The sequence below is a fragment of the Amblyomma mixtum genome, chromosome 3 (assembly GCF_055824585.1).
Source record: "Amblyomma mixtum isolate Tamu chromosome 3, ASM5582458v1, whole genome shotgun sequence".
Lineage (NCBI taxonomy): Eukaryota > Metazoa > Arthropoda > Arachnida > Ixodida > Ixodidae > Amblyomma > Amblyomma mixtum.
In genome coordinates, this window is record NC_143014.1 from 153,463,689 (window position 1) to 153,482,237 (window position 18,549).

Sequence of the window (18,549 nt, forward strand, 5' to 3'; positions counted from 1 at the left end):
AAAATCAGGCTGCTAAAAATATTTGGAGAGTGCATTATGCATGTGTGGATATAACATTCTGTGTCGAAAGAAATTGGGCTGCTAAAAATATTTGGAGAATGTCACCGCATCAAGCATTCCTTTGGATAAAACTCGAGCGACTACAGGCTCCTACTATGTTTTGTTGTCAGGCCAGGCTTTATGCAAGTTCGGTGTTGCTATGAAGCATGTAAAAATTTATGTCAAAACTACTTAAGGTGGTAGTTCTGTAAAATTTGTATTTAAGCATTCAGCGTTCTTCCCAGTAGGCATGTCAAATTTCGTTGCTCTACGCCAAGAAATAATTTCACTTCTGATCGCCCCCCCCCTTAAGCTTGTGGGGAACAAGGAAGACCACTTTCAAGTCTGCCTTTCCCGCAATTTTCTTTAGGTTGTGTGAAATGGTGTGAACATTAGGGATCACAGCCATCCTTTTCTTATCATTGAATGCCTGAGGAACCCTTAACTTCATGAGCACAGAGGCACCTAAGAATGCCTTCTGCTACCGAAACCAGTTGTGAAACAGGGTAGCCTGCTTCACATAAGCGTTTTACTTGTGGTTGTAATGATGAAAGCAGCAGTCTCCTGAATCTCATGAGTAGTGTTTATTAGTGTGATTTGTACCTTACTGGCTGCAGCTGAATAGATGCCAGTGTCTCTGATGCTCTCTTGTGTGGTTCCAGTCTGTGTTGACGCCCCAGTCGCCCTTCTACAACCAACTGGGACAGGAGTGTGTGGCGGCTGGCTGCTGTGTGGACCTGTTTTTGTTTCACAATGCCTATGTGGATGTGGCAACAGTGGGCCAAGTTGCCAAGATGACCGGAGGCCAGGTGTACAAGTACACCTACTTCCAGGTGAGAAGCCAGCTGTTGCACTTAGCATAGGTTACAGTGGAAGGTATTCTCAGCTGAGCCAGTCATCCTTTTTGTGTGGGTTGCATCGCGTTTACATCAGGATGGGCCATTTTTCTTACCATACTAAGCTTGTTACTGTATCTTAAACTACCCAGTGTTGCTTGTTCAGCTAGTTGTCTTGGCTTCTTGGGTCACAACAGTTTAACGTGGGAAGAATGTCAGATTTTTCTCTTCAGATGTACTTTTTTGCATGGTGCCCAAAGAGAACTGATATTTAGTATTGAAGTGTATCTAAAGTTGATTATGCCCATTCATATGCAGTCTTTTTTAAGACTTTTATTTGAAAGATTATTGATTTGTTCAACCAAGGCAGGCTGTGCAATTTTTTCATTTCGGTAACCGTAACGGGGCTGCGGTGTTAATTTACTACAGACCTCATCATTGCATTTATTTACTTATTTATTTATCTATTTATTTATGGAATCTTCACGCTCAGCTCACATTTGCAGAGTATATTTTCACGGTAGGTGTTACCGATGCACATCTGACGGAAGATCTTTTTTTGTAAAGACTGGCAGATTGTAAAGACTCTTCCTGTTAATGTAAAAAGGAACAGCATCAATTCTTTTTAAGCTGATGCCCTTCATAATAAAAAGAAAGTGAGCTGCCAGGCAGTTTTCCAGTGTGTGTTCCGGAATGAGTATTGCATAATTAGAATATATGTTTCCTGTGCCAGCAGTTTGACCTGGCTTCACCTGTGTTCTAAATCTAATAGTAGAGTGAAAGATATTATTTTTGTGGTAGGTTCCACCCAACATTATGTTTGGGGGAACAAGTCTACATGCATGGTAGCTGCCGTAGTGTAATACATTTTACCAAGTTTTAAAATGTAAACATTACACAAATTGATAATTTAACTTTTTCCCAAGTATGCCGTAAATATATGATGCCTGTTTATTTGCAAAATAGATGCACAGGATGGCTTCCAACCACACTGCCAGCTTCACCCTTACAGGATGCAGTGCATTATTCATCAGCTAGGTTTTACTCGATGGAACACCTTGCATGGAAGAACTTCTTTGTGTTAGTGTGTTTTAGATTGTGCTGAATAGGACTACTGTGCAAGATAGCTGTGCAGAACCAGTAGCTGTACTCTTTGCTGTGTGCGCTTATAGAAGAAGTCTATTACTCCGTTTTGTGACTGAGATAGGACCACGAATACCTGTCACTTGTTTGCTGCTGGCTTTTCGAAAGCAGGAAAGAGAGTAACACTTTTGAGCTGGAAGTTGATATCTGCCTATGCCACACATCAGCATCCAAAGGAACTGTTGTAAACCGGCATAGCGGGAGCACGGTGTAGCCAAGATACATGTTCTTTCTTGAGGAGCAGCTACAAGTGCATTGAACACTTTATTCCAGAGCACAGCCGACAAAGCGCTAGTCCAAAGGGAAAGTAACGTCCAGGGCCTGCAGGTAGGCCGCTCACTGTTGGGTGACGTACACACTACATCAGCTCGTGCGGAGGGGACTAAGTGGTGGCAGGTCTTGGTGCTGAGCTTCCATGAGCTTGGGCAGTAATCCTGGTTGGGCACAGCTCTTTTTACTTTCTTTTTCCTAGGGCATGTGAATGGAAACGGCTTGGGGTTGCATGGGTGGGGGTGTGGAAGCATGCAATTCTTTTGACTTCAGCAATCTTTGCTACTCTTAAATGTCAATACCTCTTAAACAGCAGTGCGGTCAAAATATAAGCATTTGGGAGTTTTTAAAACACATTTGGAACAAATTGGTCTTTAGTTAGTTCACTTGGTTTCCATTTTGTACCAGTTGTGTTTTTGGAACTTACCTCTTTATTTTTGCTGTAAAGGCAGGCAGCCTCACCGCAGCTTCTTTCAAGTACTAACCTTAACACAAAATGGCTTGCATGAATTGTTTCCCGTTGTTGTTTGACAAATATATGCTATTGCTTCTTTTCATTGTGTGGCCAACTCTTAAGGTCAGAGCTCACGGGACTGTGTGCACTTTCCATTGTTTATTAGTGTTCTGTTTGAAAAGAAAAGGAGCAAATTTTTCTTATCATATGCAGTGGGCTACACAACGATAGTAGAGATGGCAGGGCCAGGAGTAGCTTGTGGCACTTCCCCTCAATGTGCCTCGATACCATGAGCCCGAGTGACATGGCAGTGCAATGCATTGTAGTCAGCTCACATAATGTACACCAATCTTGCTCCCGACAGTACTCAGTGTATTAAGAAAAATTGCATTTGGGTTAGTTTTGAGCAGTGGTAAGTAATGGCCCTTGATGTATGTAGTGTTTACAGCATGGGAAAAACCACTTTGAAAAGACTTTTGGATCTTTAGGCTAGCATGCTACATTCACAAAGGCTGCATTTTGTTAGACCATGTTGTTGGTTATTCTTCTGTGAACAGCTGGGTTTCATATGTCTTTACCAGGTGGCACAGGGTATAACAAGCTCCTTGCATGAAAACAATCCCTTGTACATCTGAATGCAGCATGGATTCCTTATTGCCCTATCTGCTTATGTGGATTTGTGAATATGTGCTGTCTCCTTTTGCCCATGTTGCATTTTTCAATAGCATACACGTCGGCTCTTTTGTGTGGTTGTTAGATTTACCATGTGAGAATTTATTCAGCCTTATGAACAGGTTACAACCAGGGAACCGGAAACCTTAAGTGCAACTGCACTCTTATCGCTGCCTCTCTCTTCCAGCTACTAGTTGTAGTGTGTAGTTTGTACCTTTACATGGCTACAGGCATGGCTGTCAGCATGTACGTTTGTGTGTGTGCTTCCATGTTGTTACGGGTGAAAAAGAAGTGGAACACGTTCAAGATATGAATGAGAAGTGAGTTTGTGGACAGCAGCATAATTATTAAATTGATATCAGGCCCAGTCAAGGCATATTTGCAACCAGATTCATCTGTGGTTTCATAATTGTAGCATTTAGTTCGAATGCATTTCAATCAACGGGGAAAAGGGACGTATACTTCCAGCCCTTTGTTTTAGGATAAAACCCGGTTCAGATAACAATATAGTTTTCCAGTCCACAAAGCAGAAGACACCGAATGGAATTGAATGGATATCTTGGGCTTATTCACAAGGGGCATTTTAAAAGGGAGAGTCCATCTTATTGGCATCATTGTACCCATGCTATCAACGTCCTGCTTCTTGTGTGTTCAATATCGCCACTGTTGTGTTGAATGAATGTTCTCACTGTGTACAATGGCAGGCAGGCATTGCACGGCCGTAAAAACGCTGTGCATGGCATGGTAAAGCACGTAATAAAGTACCATATATTGCCGTCTACAAGTCTGCTCTGAACATAAATCGACTCCCGAACTCGGCAGCCCTTGCTGGCCAAAAAAAAAAGAAGTTAACTCCAGATATAAGTCGAGGCGTACCCTCCGCCCTGCCATCGCACTCTTCGTTCTGTAGTTTCTTGTGAGTTGGCATCACAGCAGGTGCTCAGCTCAAAGCAATAAAACTCAGCAGTGCAATCGCAAAACCAGCAGCCGAAGGCAAATGGGGATCAAAGGCAATGAATTGGCTCCCTCATGTGCAGCCCGGCTGACTGGTTGCAAACCAAACAGCCTTGTAGTTTCGGATTTTGGAGTTTACCAGATCTTGCTCTCGCACTTTCCACCATTCATCCGGGAAAGGGACTCGGTGCAAAGCAAGCCGTTTAAACAGTGCACAGTTGGAATTTTTATTGGCGGAACCAATTCACGTGTGAATTAGCAATATTTTTTGTTGAACATGGAAGTCCACGCATCCTAGTGGGAACAGGCACCGGCGCGGGGTGCATTTTACCTGCGGCTCGGGCGAAACTGTCTTAGGTCCCCGTGTAGGTTGGCTCCATGTATAAGTCAACCACCCAATTTCCAATGGTGATTTTAAAAAAAAAATGGTTGACTTAACATGCGGCAATATACAGTAAATGCATTAAATGAGAGAGAGAGAGAGAAAAAAAAAGACCTCTTTATTGGGGTAGTTTTTTTAGTGCAACCTGTGTTTCATATTGTTTATGAAAATAATGGCCCTGAAATGAAGCGTTTCATGACCCACACAAGAACAAGTGGTTATAGTAAGTTGACTTATGCTACAGAAAAGGGCCGCAAACCCCAAAATACGGAATTTTTTTTTAACAAAAACATGGCAAATGGGTAGAGAGGTTCACATGAAATAAAGTTTGGCGAGGTCATATGTTCAGTCTCACTCTTCAGCAACTTACCCAAGGAATATTGAACATGATGCTTGAATGGTTTAGGTCACTAACCGTTTTTTGTTTTGGCCTTTCCTATGAGAATGTTTTACTATTCAGGCACTGAGGTGACCATTACAGTTTTATGCACTCTGAGCTTATTTATTAATAATATCTTGATTCAAATTTTTACGTTGAGTATTGTAACCCTGTACCATCCGTAACATTTTACATGCTGTCTTGCATGAACTTCTTAGACTAATGTTAGGCCATATATAAATCGGAGCATTTTGTGATAAAAAAAAAAAAACTTGATACGGTCATACATGACACAGGCATCTTATTCACTGTCTATATCTATCATCAGAAATAAGTTTATATGGTGGTGATCGAATGGTTACAGCTGTTGCGTGATGTAACTGTGTTATGCTACTGTATAACTACGGAAGTACTCTGTAATGCCAGACATGTTTATGCTTCAGTGCCTATCCTCATCCCATCTTCACCTGTTGTCCTTTTTTTTTTTTTGTGCTGTAATCATTTTCTTTTAAATGTTTCTATGTTGCCCGCTTTACTGCTTGTCATAACGTACTGCCAGTCTCCTAGAAGCAACCAGGGTATAGTTGCCAACTGAAAATTCGGACCCCTGAATTTTTTGATATGCTTGATTCTTTGAACTTTTTTGCGGTGCTGCGACATGTCCGGTAGAGCCAATGTATAAGAGTGCCTGAAATTTCACCTTTCGGAACTGACTGCTCAATTTTTTTGGACTTCGTTCACACTCGCCACCAGTACCTTAGCTGCCATATAATGGGCACAGTTGAACTTCGTTCATTCAAACTGCAAGGGAGATCAAAGACTTGATAAAACAAAATGAAATTCATGGTAAAAGGGAGCTTGTTAAATGGCGGGGCCAATATTCTCTATGATTCAGCACACTGGTCGTGTGGTTTTGAGTACGTATCGTTCTTGGATGCTGTGCCCCACACAAACTTGAGCAGTAGCCACAGTTTGCGGAACTCATCTATGCAGAATCTTTCGTCCAGAATAAGGGATGAGGTTGTAGCGAAGTACGTGGCTTTACGGAGAAGGCAAGCATGGAAGAAAATCGTGGTGCATTTCAAAGTGAGGTGAGCGTACCCATGGCAAAATGCACTGCAACCTTGAGGTTTATATCGTAAAAGTCAACAACTGGCATTTCAATTACTGGCAAGGCTCCTCTCATTATACCCAAGCCACCGCAAAGTGCATATCACTGCCATGTCACTTTTGGCTCTAATTGCTAGGCCTAATTACGAAGGTCAATGCCGATGGAGCACTTGCTTTGGCCGCTTTTTGGTTCTTATCGTTTTGCCATCTTCTCCTTCTTGTTCAGGGCCCTTCGTACTGTGGGCACAGCGTAGTGGCCACAGCGGCGGGTTCATTTTCATGTCTACACTTTGTCCCAACACATGCATTCATCAGCGACATGTCAAATGCAGTGCATCCACCATATGCTCAGCTAATGAAAGCAGTCGCTTGCCTGTCGTCTGTGTACATGACACGGGGTGAGATTTAGTCATAAGGAGCTTCAGGATGTGCACAAAACTACTCATCCCTTCCTCCAGCCTATTGGCAATAAGTTAATGATTTTTTGGGGGGGAAATTTGATTTTTCAGACTCTGGGGACTGCGAGAATGTCCGGAAAATCAGTCGTTGACTGTGGTAGTTGTGACCTTCTTGCATAATTGACTGTGCAGAATATTGCTGGGAAGTGGAAGTTGCAAGCCTACTCTCTTTAAAGAATGTATATCATTGAACAAAATGATTTGGTATTCATCTTGTGCCATGTCTAGTTTCATGGACATCTTTCATTGCAGGAAATAGTACTGGGTGTATCTTGGCTTCAGTTCTTTTTGTTGGATTCTGCTGTTCACATGTCTAGTCCTTATTGGAAAAGGGAAAACATCGCTGTTTGCTTGACTTAAACACAGTTTGCTGTTACACAGCCGGGTGCTGCATGGAATGGTAACATTCAAGAGATATTGTATGTATGTTCTTGAATACTCTTCTGCGCACTCTTGACGTACTACCTCTCCAAGGAAAAATTGTCGTGGCTGGTATGAACTTCCTTCTTAGGGAAATTGCTTCCACATTGTTCAAGGAAGTGTGCCTGACATCTGTTATATCAGATGTACATCTGTTATATGTACATTTTATCACTTTTATGAAAAATCGAGACTAAATTCACATTCTTGGCAAGTGTGTAAAATTTGTGCTGTGCACTGCATCCTGTTTTCTTTTACATTTGCATTGCTAGTGTGTTTTCAACACAAACGGGTAAACGGGTGAATTGGCTGCCTTAGTCAAGGTGTCGTAAGTTTTACGAGCTTTCTCGGCATGCTGCAGAAAGTCTTGCTCACCACAGAGGTGGCCAGCTGAGCCTCATAGCAAGTATGCTTAAAAGCATGCCATACTATTGGCTCGCGTGGTTACCTTCCAGGAGGATGTCGAAGGGGCAAGGTTTCTGGAGGACCTGCGGCGGGACATCTCCCAACCCACAGCGTTCGATGCTGTCATGCGGGTGCGCACCAGCACAGGCATCCGGCCAACTGACTTTTATGGCAACTACTACATGGCCAACACCACAGATGTCGAGCTGGCTGCTGTAGACTGCAACAAATGCGTCGCAGTTGAGGTACTGAACTGTGCATCTTCTTGGGGCCTTTGCTTTTTTAGCTCACGTGGGCACTGCTGTCCAGGTTTCAAGCTTGTCTTCTTCATTTGCTGTAAATATATTCAGCTACCTGGCCAGTTATCATTGACACACAAGTTCTCTTTAAGCAATTATTTTAAATAAAGCAGGTTGGGGGAAGGTGGGGGGGGGGGGGGGGTTGCATTGTCATGAAGTTATTGTTAGAGCAGTACGATTTTAGCAGGAAGTGAATACAGGCTCCAACAGTTGCTACCTGCACACAACTATCCTCTCCAACACACACATTGCATACACCCGCTCACTTTCTCCCAGCGTTACGGTGTTGGGAGTGGGAACCCATGATTGTTAGACTCCCAGGGTCTCAGCTTGTGGTTGGCATGTGGTGCCATCTGGCAGCCAAGGCTAGTTCCATTTTTAGAGACACTGTGCTCATTTCACGTAAAACCTAACTATTACTACTACTTATTGTTTATGTTATAAGGCTGTGTCCTTTTTTGTTTGTTTACTGATCATCTGCTTGTTTTCGCTGCAGATAAAGTATGATGACAAGCTGTCGGAAGAAGAGGGAGCCTTTGTACAAGTGGCTCTACTGTACACAACATGTGGAGGCCAGCGAAGGCTTCGTATTCATAACCTTGCACTGGCTACTTGCTCCCAAATGGCTGACATGTATCGAAACTGCGACCTGGACACCATTGTGAACTTCTTGTCGAAACAAGGTGGGTATGCTCTTCTGAGCAGACTATCAGGAAAAAACAGCCTTATGAAAAATGTTAGCCCTGTAAAGCTTGATTATTGTCAATTTTGTAAACCTCACTCCGCCTTATGTCGTTATGTTTTTCTTAAGAAGTGATTCAATGCTGTGGTTGATCTATAGGCAACCTTTGGAAGTGCTGCACGTGGTTAGGGAGTGAAAGGAGCAACTGCTCCTTTTTCTTGCTGTCTTGAGCATAGTCACGATTAAGTGGAGACATTTATCAGCAGCATTCATTATTTACAGTTAGTAAATGGTGTTCCCAAGTTCTCTTTGTGGTGACTGTGTTGGTATGTTGCCTTTGTCCTTCGTGGCGTTGGTTACCAATGTTAGTAGATCATGAGTTTTCTGTCCGTTGCTACTGTCTGCATATTAATAAAAGTATCTTTATTCAAATTTGCATTTAACAATATGTGGGCCAACCTTGAGCTCGTTCCATTAGGGACTTAGCTGTGGCAGTCAACAACAGTTTATGTTCATGAAATTCTCGATTGTATCACTATAAACACTGAAACCAATGAAACACCATCATGGCTGGAATTCATGTAAAAAAAAAAAGTTTTGGGGCAATTCGCTAATCATGTTGCCTGTTGTGCTTGTTTTATGTGGCCAGAACGTGTGGCTATGGGAGACATGTTGAGAGCCATGGTCAGTATCCTTTTCCCGTGCACTGACCTCCCTTTTTGTGTGTTTATGCAGCTGTGCGGCAACTGTTGGAGCAAAGTCCAAGGCAGGTACGAGATGGCTGCATTGGTCGAGGTGCCCAGATGCTGGCTGCATACCGGAAACACTGTGCCAGTCCCTCTTCATCTGGCCAGCTCATCCTCCCCGAATGCATGAAGCTGCTTCCCCTCTACCTCAACTGCATGCTCAAGAGTGACGCTCTTGCCGGAGGTGAGCTTTCTCTGATCATTGGAGCGTCTTCTTTTGTTTGCTGGTTACGAATGATATTTTTGAGGGCATATGCTGGTGAACTGCAGTTAGCACATGTAGAGAAGAAATTTTCTGCTACTGTCTTCTGCCTTGATACTCAGATACCTGTTCTTAGCCTGGCTTTTACAGACAACATGGTGTGTAGCTTCTTAGGTGCTGTAGCTGGCAAGATTGAACTTGCCCCGCTAAACAGATGTTTTATCAGATTTATTCACCAAAAAAAGACTATATCCTCTTCCTATTTTTGTTACATTAGGGCTACCGGAAGAGCTAGGTTTGGGGCTGTTATTGTTGCGAACTTACAGTGACAGTTTTCGTTGGGAGGGTAAAAGCTTTAACTGACTAGCCAAGGTCTGTTAAAAAGGTTCGCAGCTCAGTACCCACCATAGCATGAAGAAAAAAACTGTGCATAGTTCACAAGGTCACTGGCATGGTGCAGGCAGGCTCCAGTTGCCAGTGGTAAAAGGGCCATTACTCCGTCTGGATGCACACTGTATAGATAGTGTGTACAGTGGCACAGTTTAGTTCACAATGAAAGTGTTTAAAGGAGACTGCTAGGCACATCTGCAGGATCGATATTCCTTGTCGACAGCAGTGTTTCAGTGCCAACTGCAATGAGGCTGAATACGTAGTGGCTCACATTCCTGGTGGCGTTCATATGCCCTGAGTGTTCTGTGAGATGAAGAAAACCCTGCATGCATAGGTTTATTCAATTTTCGTGACTGTACTGCCTATACAAAATTCTTACCAATGTGGCTGCTAGAGAAAATCCTTGGCGTTCCTAGAAAAATGTTATGACAGTAGTAAGCCAGTAGTAGTTGTAGTATGACACTAGTCTTGCATTGTGGTTTGTGCTCAGGTCCTGAATTGACCACTGATGACCGGAGCTTTGCTATGCTGTCACTGTGTAGTATGGATGTGGCTAGCACGGTGGCCTACTTCTACCCCAGGCTGCTACCTCTGGTGGGTTTTCCTTCTTTCGACTCCTGTTCATGGGCTAAATCCCTGCTATTGTCACACTGTTGAATGCTGAAGCATTAAGATATTTTTTCGCTATTGATCCTGGTACTCTGCGATTACTTCTCACAGCATGATGTAGACGTGGACTCTTTGGAGTTGCCCACTGCATTACGATGTACTGCTGAGAAGATCCGCGAGGATGGGTGCTACCTCTTGGGTAAGCGCGCTCTCTTGCTTGCTCGCTTATGCATGCGGCTGCACTGGATCATGCACTGTCCAGTTTGAGTGATGAATTAAAAAGAACGACTAAAATATCTTTCAATTTTTCCGCAGGGAAGTATGCACTGAATGCCAGTAGCTAATAAATAGTAACAAACGTTGTGGACATGTAGGGAATCTAGAGCATAGGCTTTAAGTGTATGGTGCGTGTCAGATGCATTAGAGTGGGATAAGCGCACCCAGTTGTAAATGCATCTGTGAGCTGCTTGCTCACTTATCGGGAGCAGCTGAGCCTCTGTTTTGTTTATATTCAGTCTGAAGGTGCTGTCTTAATCTGTGGTCTGCTTAGACGCTCTTAGTCATTGCTCTTTTTGCAACTTGGGGAGGAAAGCCTTTTAGCGGTTGGTTTGAATTGAAATGCACTTAGGGAGTTTGCAGACTCATTTTTATTTATTTATTTTGTTGTTGTTTTGTGGGAGCAGAGTTTATTATAAACCGCCGCAGTGGCCCAGTGGTTATGGTGCTTGGCTGCTAACCCAAAAGACATAGGTTCGATCCCGGCCGCGGTGATCGCATTTCGATAGGGGCGAAATGCTAGGCTTCCTCCATTACAGTGTCTCTCATAGCCTGAGTCGCTTTGGGATATTAAACCCCATAAAGCAAAGCAAAGTTTAATATGGACAGTTAATATTTAACTTTTGCCTCCTGAGCTTGAGCAAAAGGAGCAGAGTGCACAGTTTATTTCCTTGGAACTGACCATGTCTAAAAGCATAATATAGTATACAACTTAAAAAAAAAAACAGCAGTTGTTAACACTGGGCCATGATCCGTGGCATCCTGTATTATACTCCGCTAGCCAGTCACAAAAGTGAACAAAATCAGGTTTAGTGTTTGACTTTATTAAACAAGGCAGGTATCAAAATTCTAGAGCTAACTTTTTTCTTGTGATTGGCTTCTTGTTTAGGTGACAAGAGAAGCTTTAACAACAGACTACTTATTTGTCATGGAGGAAGTCTGTGCACCGGTCCTGAATGGGGGCAGAGCTTCACTGCAGACTTTAGTTGTATCCGACTATAGTCAGTATAGCAGTTTACGGTTCCCTCCAAAATGAAAGAGAACAATCGGTTTGCACAAAAAGACAAATTTGGTAATTTCTTCACTAAAGGTGCAAATCTTTGGATGTTATACGCCAAGAGTAAAACTAGTTAGAAAGGGGGAAACAGTCTGCTTGTCATTGATCATTAACTGAGTGCTCAAACTTTGTTCCCTTTATGACCAAAACTACTTTTATTACCCTTGTGTTTCATCTGCTTCATCACACATTAGGTACCCTGGAGGCAGCACCTCGTTTCCCTTTACCTAGTCCTGTCGTTGCATTGCCAAGTTCTTCTGGGGTTGTACACTAGTTAACCTAAATGAGCATTCTTGTGCAGTGTGTTGAAATTAACAGGTCCTTAATGCGTTTTTACTGTTAGTCATTGCAAATTGTATTAAGCTGAAGATGATGATGATGATGAGAGGCCCCATACCCTCAATCTTTCAGAGAATGGCATCCACATGTTCCTCTGGATCGGCATGGCTGTAGACCCAGACTTCCTGCAAAACGTGTTTGCACAGCCTGTCGCAGCCCGGATAGACATTGACAAGGTATGGAACAAAATTATCATTGTTTTTATTCATTATTCTAGCCTCAAAGGGATTGTGGTAGAATAAAATTAGCTTGAAATTAAAAATGCAGCTATGGTGTATTGTCCACTCTGAAGTGTAGAGGCACCCATTGTGGATGTAGGCCTATCTGTTAACTTTGTTGCGAGCTTCATAAAGCTTCAGCTAATCATTAAGATCGAAAAGGGAAAAATATGTTCTTGCGATGGTCAGGTTCGTTTTAAGTAGGCCCAAAAGCGAGGGAAAGTAGAGTGAGGCAAATGTATGTTCGTGTTTGCAAAACGACGCTGAGGCACTGAGCAGGCTGGGTGATCTCCACTGTGCGGGCTCTGAAAGTGATAAAACTGCATGTATGGGGTGATCCACTGTTAGTGTGAACATGCGAGTATGCTCTTCAGAGTGTCAGTGCATCTGTCCCAGCCGCGCATGAAAGTGAAGTGGCAGACGACTCGAAGCACCACCTCCAGATCCTCCCGTGTGTACACCACTTTGCTTGGATATGTGGCCGTGTCGAATGCATGGGTGCTCCGAAGAGCGCGGTTGCATACTTGTGTGTTCACCCTAAGAGTGGATCACCTTTATACCTCAGACGAAAATCTTAAGACCGATTGTTGCAGACATGAGCAAAACTAGAATGGTGCTTTCTTACAGGAACATTGATGTCATGCAAATACTAAGCGCATATTTCATAGCACAGCCGTGGCAAACAGTGTGACTGGGCTGAAGAAAGCAGCACATTATAATACTGCCTGCATACACTTAATACCTGTCAGAAAAGCCGGAATTGAAACTCTGATAGCCCAGAGAGAGATTCGCCTCTCCTTTCTTGCTGGCTTGAAAATCGAATTGCCACATCTGTAGTACTGCATGCACAAACTTGCAACTATACTTGCAATCATTCACTTCACCCTTTTCATTAAACCATATTTTTGGATCGCCTTTCATAGCTTTGCACACTGTTGCATGTATTATAAACAGCATCAGCGCAACCTAAAAGTTTGACAAGCCAGTACTTGGAGCATGGTACTGGTGATTATGAAACTCATTGCAGACTACCCTTATTGATACAGAAAATGGCTGTGGAACAAACGTCATAATTTATCCAATATTAATGTGAAACTCCAAAGCAGATGATGTGCCAGTAAAGGTCACATGGTGTTGCTTATCATGTCAGTGATGCACTCACAGTAGATGCCACCACAGTTCATCTTCATGGTCAGTTGTCAAAAAAAAATAAAGTTCAGTGCAAGTGACACTTATTTCTAAGACACCAGCAGTAACGTTCTGGAGTTTTTTATGGTCTTCATTGTGATTGAGCTCAACTGTTAGCCTTGACCTAGTCATGCTGGCTTAGTTAATAGCGTGGACTATTGTTTAACCCAGTAGGTGTATTCAAGCCAGAAAAACTCGTTTTATTATTATGACATGAATGATTGCTCAGGCACCAATGGCGTGCCTGGAGCTTTATTTCTACAGTGTGTGATCAGCTGAGATTACTGTTACATGGCCGAATGGGGTAGGGGTGTCATGATGTTCTTTATTATACTACACACTGCTCTAAAGGCAGTTCACTTCATTGTCCCTTAGATCTTGCTTTTAAAATCCAAACTTCTGCTTCATGCGGAGAATGCTCTTTATGGGTAAATTTTAATTGATGTTGTAATGCTGACATGGCTGTGTGTAATGTTTTTTTAATGTGGGATTTTTTGTGCACAGACATCTCTACTGGAATTGAACACACCCATCTCAAGGCGTGTGCGGGACATCATAGCCAGAGTACGCATGGAGAGGCAACGCTGCATGCGGGTGAGTTGTCTGACTTGTTTCCTTGCAAACTGGAGTGGCCATTCACAAGCATGGTTTACTAATGCACAAGTTTGCATTTTAAGGGAGTAGTGACACAATTTGTTATAGCTGCTATTTGTTTGTCTTTTTCTTTCTGGTTTTTCCTTTCCATTCTGCTATGAGCATTGCGAAGGTGCACAGTAGGGAGGGTAGCAGTGCAATACTCTCTTATCTCGCTCGTTCTTCAGCATAGCTGTTACCAATTCCACGAGCAGGCACACCACACGCCTTTCCGTATGACGTAGGCAGTGCACATGGCACTGATATCTGATCATCTGTTTGCCATGACAATGCGTGTAGCGACGCTGCATCAGTTGAAAATGCGACCTTGTAGTTTTGAAGGTGCAAGTCAGCGAGTTTGTGCACTTTATGCCTGCGTGCCTTTTAGTCTGAGGGAAGCAATGCGTGGCACATGGTGCATGCGCAGTGTTGAGATATGACATGACCACATCTGTTCTCTGCGCCAGAGCGGATGCAATATAGTACCCTGCCTTTTCCACACCAGAAAGAAAGTCCCCCCCTCCAGAAAGCACGCTCCCACAAGACAACTTCCCCGCAGTTTTGTGCGAAGGTGTGGGAAGTCATCTTGTGGGCGTGTGCTTCCTTTCATAGAATCATTTTTGTATTTTTTTTTTCCTTGAAAGCGCCGTGTGGACGCCCTGTAAGTGCCATTGTGCAGGGTCACTGTGATTCAGGGTCGCTGGGAAAGTTTGTTTTAACCTAAGAACACTCAAAACAGTTCGTCTTAATAAGCGTTTTTTTTTTTTATGCTGAGTCCTATTGGAAACCGAGCCAACCAAATAGTCTCACGTCATTCATCTTATCTGAAAGTTTGCCTTAAGTTCATGTAATGAGAGTCTGCTGTATTTGATATCACACACCGCTGATCTCTTTGCATAAATGCTGATGTTCTTTATTGCTGATGATAATAGAGTTGATTGTCTTGTTTTGTTTTGCATTAAGCGGGTTACTCAAGGGAGGTAATTGAGACATTAATAACCCAGTTAACAAAGCATGTCTCTGCAGTTCTTCAGTTCTTCATAGCAATTGCATTACAGAAATTTGAGAATTTGTGCTTAATTTTAAAGAAATAATGTGATGACAGGCAGGTAATGTTTATTTTGTACAAGAGTCATCCTGTTGTACTTTACTGAAAGGCTTGACCTCGGCACTTTATGTGACGTCATAAAATAGAATGAATGTCTTCTCTGCCATGCTAATGTTGCATTCTTATTTTAGTCTGTATTTGCATGAATTCAACTGTCCAGTCCTTCTATGTTACAGCTGGCTCTGGCCACCATCTGCAGAAGTTTTGTCTCGTGTCGTATATGTTTCAGCCACCATGCTCTTTGGCATTACCAGTCAAGTTTTGTACTCGCGAAACTCTAACTTCGTTTGTGTCAGGACTGCACCAGTAGCCTAGGTTTGAATGTCCACCTCATATGTGGCAGGTGCAGGTTTTGATTCCCAGTTCTGCCAGGTACCCACAAGTTTTTCAGTGGGTGCGAACTTTTCCTTGCCCTCGTGCTCGGCTTCTTTGATGTGAAATGCTTGGGAAAATGGGTCTATAAAATCCCGTCTTGTGCAGACCAAACAAGCTAGCCATAGGGCTGTTTGACCAGGTTGCCTTTGTGCCATTAATCAGTTTGATTTGTGTCCCAAGAGCTGTCCATTGTATTCATTTGTTGGAACCCATGTATGGTACACATCAGATTAGGAATATTTCTGGGTGACCAAAGAGTGCCCTCAAGATTGGTTCATGCAAAATTTTTTTTCTTCCATTTCACTTGATTTGTAATGCACTCCTTCTTGATTGCACGTGCTGTCACTGCCAGCAGCAATCGTATTCTGTTATCTCAAACTCTATCCACTATTGTAATGCAGTAGCTGAGGTTTTGTGCTGGGCTCTAGTGTTTGTCTAGTTCCAGCCTTGGGGGCAGCAATTCAGCAGGGCAGAAAGCAAAAGCACTGGTACTGCAAGGTATTGTTGCACGTTTCAAGAAATTCTACTTACTTAATTTATAGGTTTGAGTGTGGTTTCTTTTGCAGCCTGAATGCTTCTTGAGGATCGGAAACAACAACAGGAACTCTGTTCTGGGAGACCTGAGCATTTGTGATGCACTGCATGTTTGTGTCTTTATGCGTTTTCACTGTTGGGAATAGGTGTAAATTAGTAGCCATTCAAAGTCACCTGATTGATGAACCAGCTTATTTTTCTTTGAAAACTTTTGTTGCTATGTAGTTACAATATATTAAATAGCCACTACTACTAAATTTCTGGACTTATCTTAAGATGCCGTAAAACACATTTTTGAGACAAAAAATGAACTCTCCAACCATAAGGCCAAATTGTGGGGAATGTATTAGATATATATGTAGCTGCATTATGAACAGTAGAGAACCCACAATCTCACTTAGAAAATGACTTGGCATTTTCTTCTGTCTGCTTGAAATATGTGTCGCTCTTAGTGGCTTGCTGCTGAGTGTCATTTTTGTTGGATAAATGGCTACCTTTGGTCATTCTATCACCATCACGAATGGTGGGCCCCACAGCAAGCCGAGCAGTAGAGAAAGTGGACTGAGCAAGTGCACCTCAAGCCACATGTATATGCAGCTGCCAGTTTATTTGCCTGAGACGGAGTGGGAAAAAAAAAAAATGTCAACAGGTGTCACTGGTTGGAGTTTTGTGTGGTGCCTACATTGGCATGCAGCTTCCAGAGTGTTAGGATTGGCAAAGGGAAAGCTTCAGGAGTGATGAGGGGCAACATTAGATTGTTGATAACTGACCTGATACAGGACGATGTAAAAGAATTCCTGTGGTAGGAGGTTCCGCAGACAGTGCCCCATCACACAAAAAAACTTTGCGACTCTGTTAAAAAGTGTTTTATCACTGCACAACTGTGCATTGCACTTGTGAGAGGTTTGCTAGTTGTGTGTGTGTGCATGCAGCTGACACTGGTGCGCCAAGGGGACAAGATGGAGTTGGTGTTCCGGCAATTCCTTGTGGAGGACCGGCACGGGGACTTGGGTCCTTCATACGTGGACTTCCTCTGCCACCTGCACAAGGAGATCCGCAACCTGCTCAGCTGAGGCCCTGCGCCTATACCTCCTGCCTCGACTGGCCGGCTTTCTTGCAACACCACAGCGCCTCAACGCACGAGATGGGCTGCCCTGGAAGGGCAGGGCCCACTCCGTGGGCATTGCTGGGTAGCTGCAGCACCTGGCTGCTGCTGACTGCACCTCTGTCTGAAGTGGCCACCCAGGGGATGGAAACAGTGTCTCACATGTGTGTGCTGCTTTCAGGTGTTGTTGATGAAATGCAGTGAGAGGGTTGTCTTCTGTGTTGCCCACTCGTGTTTGCATTGTAATCATTGGCATGACAATTTGGCTGCGCGCTTCCCTTTCCCTTGTGCTGCTTCCCCGTGACTCCCTTCAGTTGTTTGTTTCTTTTTTTGCAGTGAATTATTTTATAAAATCTCTCTTGAGGTTTGAAAGAAGTGCCAGTACTTGGTACTCTCTCCGTGTTGATTGAGAAGGTAGAGAATTAACAGGCTTAAAATGTTGGTGTGGACCAGTGGTGCCAGCGATAATTTTTTTATAAACCTGTTTTAATATTTCATTTTGTTACTCTGCTGTATTGACATGTTGCTGTTCTTTTTTAGGTGTCTTGTAAGCATTATTGTTAGTTAAATCATGGTCTCAAATTAAACATTTTGAAAGCTTTAGTAGGGCACTTTTGTGTAGTGAGGTCAGGAAGTACAGAACTGTTTTAATATGACCAGTAAAAGCATCCAGAAGCCCTCGTGTAAGCATGCTCACTTTGTTTTTACACTAGGTGTTCTGCGGCTATCTTTTTTGTTCTTGTTAATTGTGTACAGTGGCTCTGAGAGCAGTCTGCACGCATTGCTGTATGCCATTTTTAAGTTGGGAAAAGTGCATTACTTCTGAAGTAAAGCTGTTTTTAAGCACACTTGGCTTACATTGCTTAACAAGACTGATTTCCTCTCAGCTGTGTGTGGTCCACCAAAACAAGATTGCAGTAAGATAATGATTCCAGTTGCTCGTGGCCTAGCATGCTGTCTGTGGTTTGATGGAGATGGCCATGTAAGATGACAGGTTCAAATGAATTAGAAAGCTAATAAAGATTTTTCATCTATTCTTGAGTGTGAATTTTTTTATTTCTTGCTTTTACAGCTTCAGACAGTGTTACTGACTTTAGCTACATGGAAGTTGCCACGTGTCTAACAAAAGGTAAAAACGGCGCTAATTTGACACAAACCACCAACTGTGTTTATTGAAGGCCACATGTTGCATACAGGGTGTCCACGCTAACTTTAGCCAAGGGTTAAAAATTAAAGTATTTGAGGTAGGCCAGGGAAACCACTTAA

General features: G+C 43.0%; 1 protein-coding gene across 3 annotated transcripts in view; it reads left to right on the forward strand.

Annotated features, from left to right (window-relative positions):
• Window positions 1-18,319, forward strand: part of Sec24CD (COPII coat complex component secretory 24CD) — a 52,786-nt gene extending 34,467 nt beyond the window's left edge. For 2 of the 3 annotated variants that reach the window (XM_089581576.1, XM_089581575.1), the window contains 10 exons: window positions 702-872; window positions 2,292-2,345; window positions 7,573-7,767; window positions 8,318-8,504; window positions 9,239-9,433; window positions 10,332-10,435; window positions 10,562-10,649; window positions 12,195-12,298; window positions 14,033-14,122; window positions 17,111-18,319. In XM_089581576.1, coding sequence (XP_089437702.1) covers window positions 702-872; window positions 2,292-2,345; window positions 7,573-7,767; window positions 8,318-8,504; window positions 9,239-9,433; window positions 10,332-10,435; window positions 10,562-10,649; window positions 12,195-12,298; window positions 14,033-14,122; window positions 17,111-17,251 — 1,329 coding nt within the window. In that variant the 3' untranslated portion in view covers window positions 17,252-18,319. Of the gene's footprint in view, window positions 1-701; window positions 873-2,291; window positions 2,346-7,565; window positions 7,768-8,317; window positions 8,505-9,238; window positions 9,434-10,331; window positions 10,436-10,561; window positions 10,650-12,194; window positions 12,299-14,032; window positions 14,123-17,110 lie in introns of all 3 variants that reach the window. The other variant, XM_089581577.1, reaches the window with a different exon arrangement.
• Window positions 18,320-18,549: the final 230 nt, after the last annotated feature.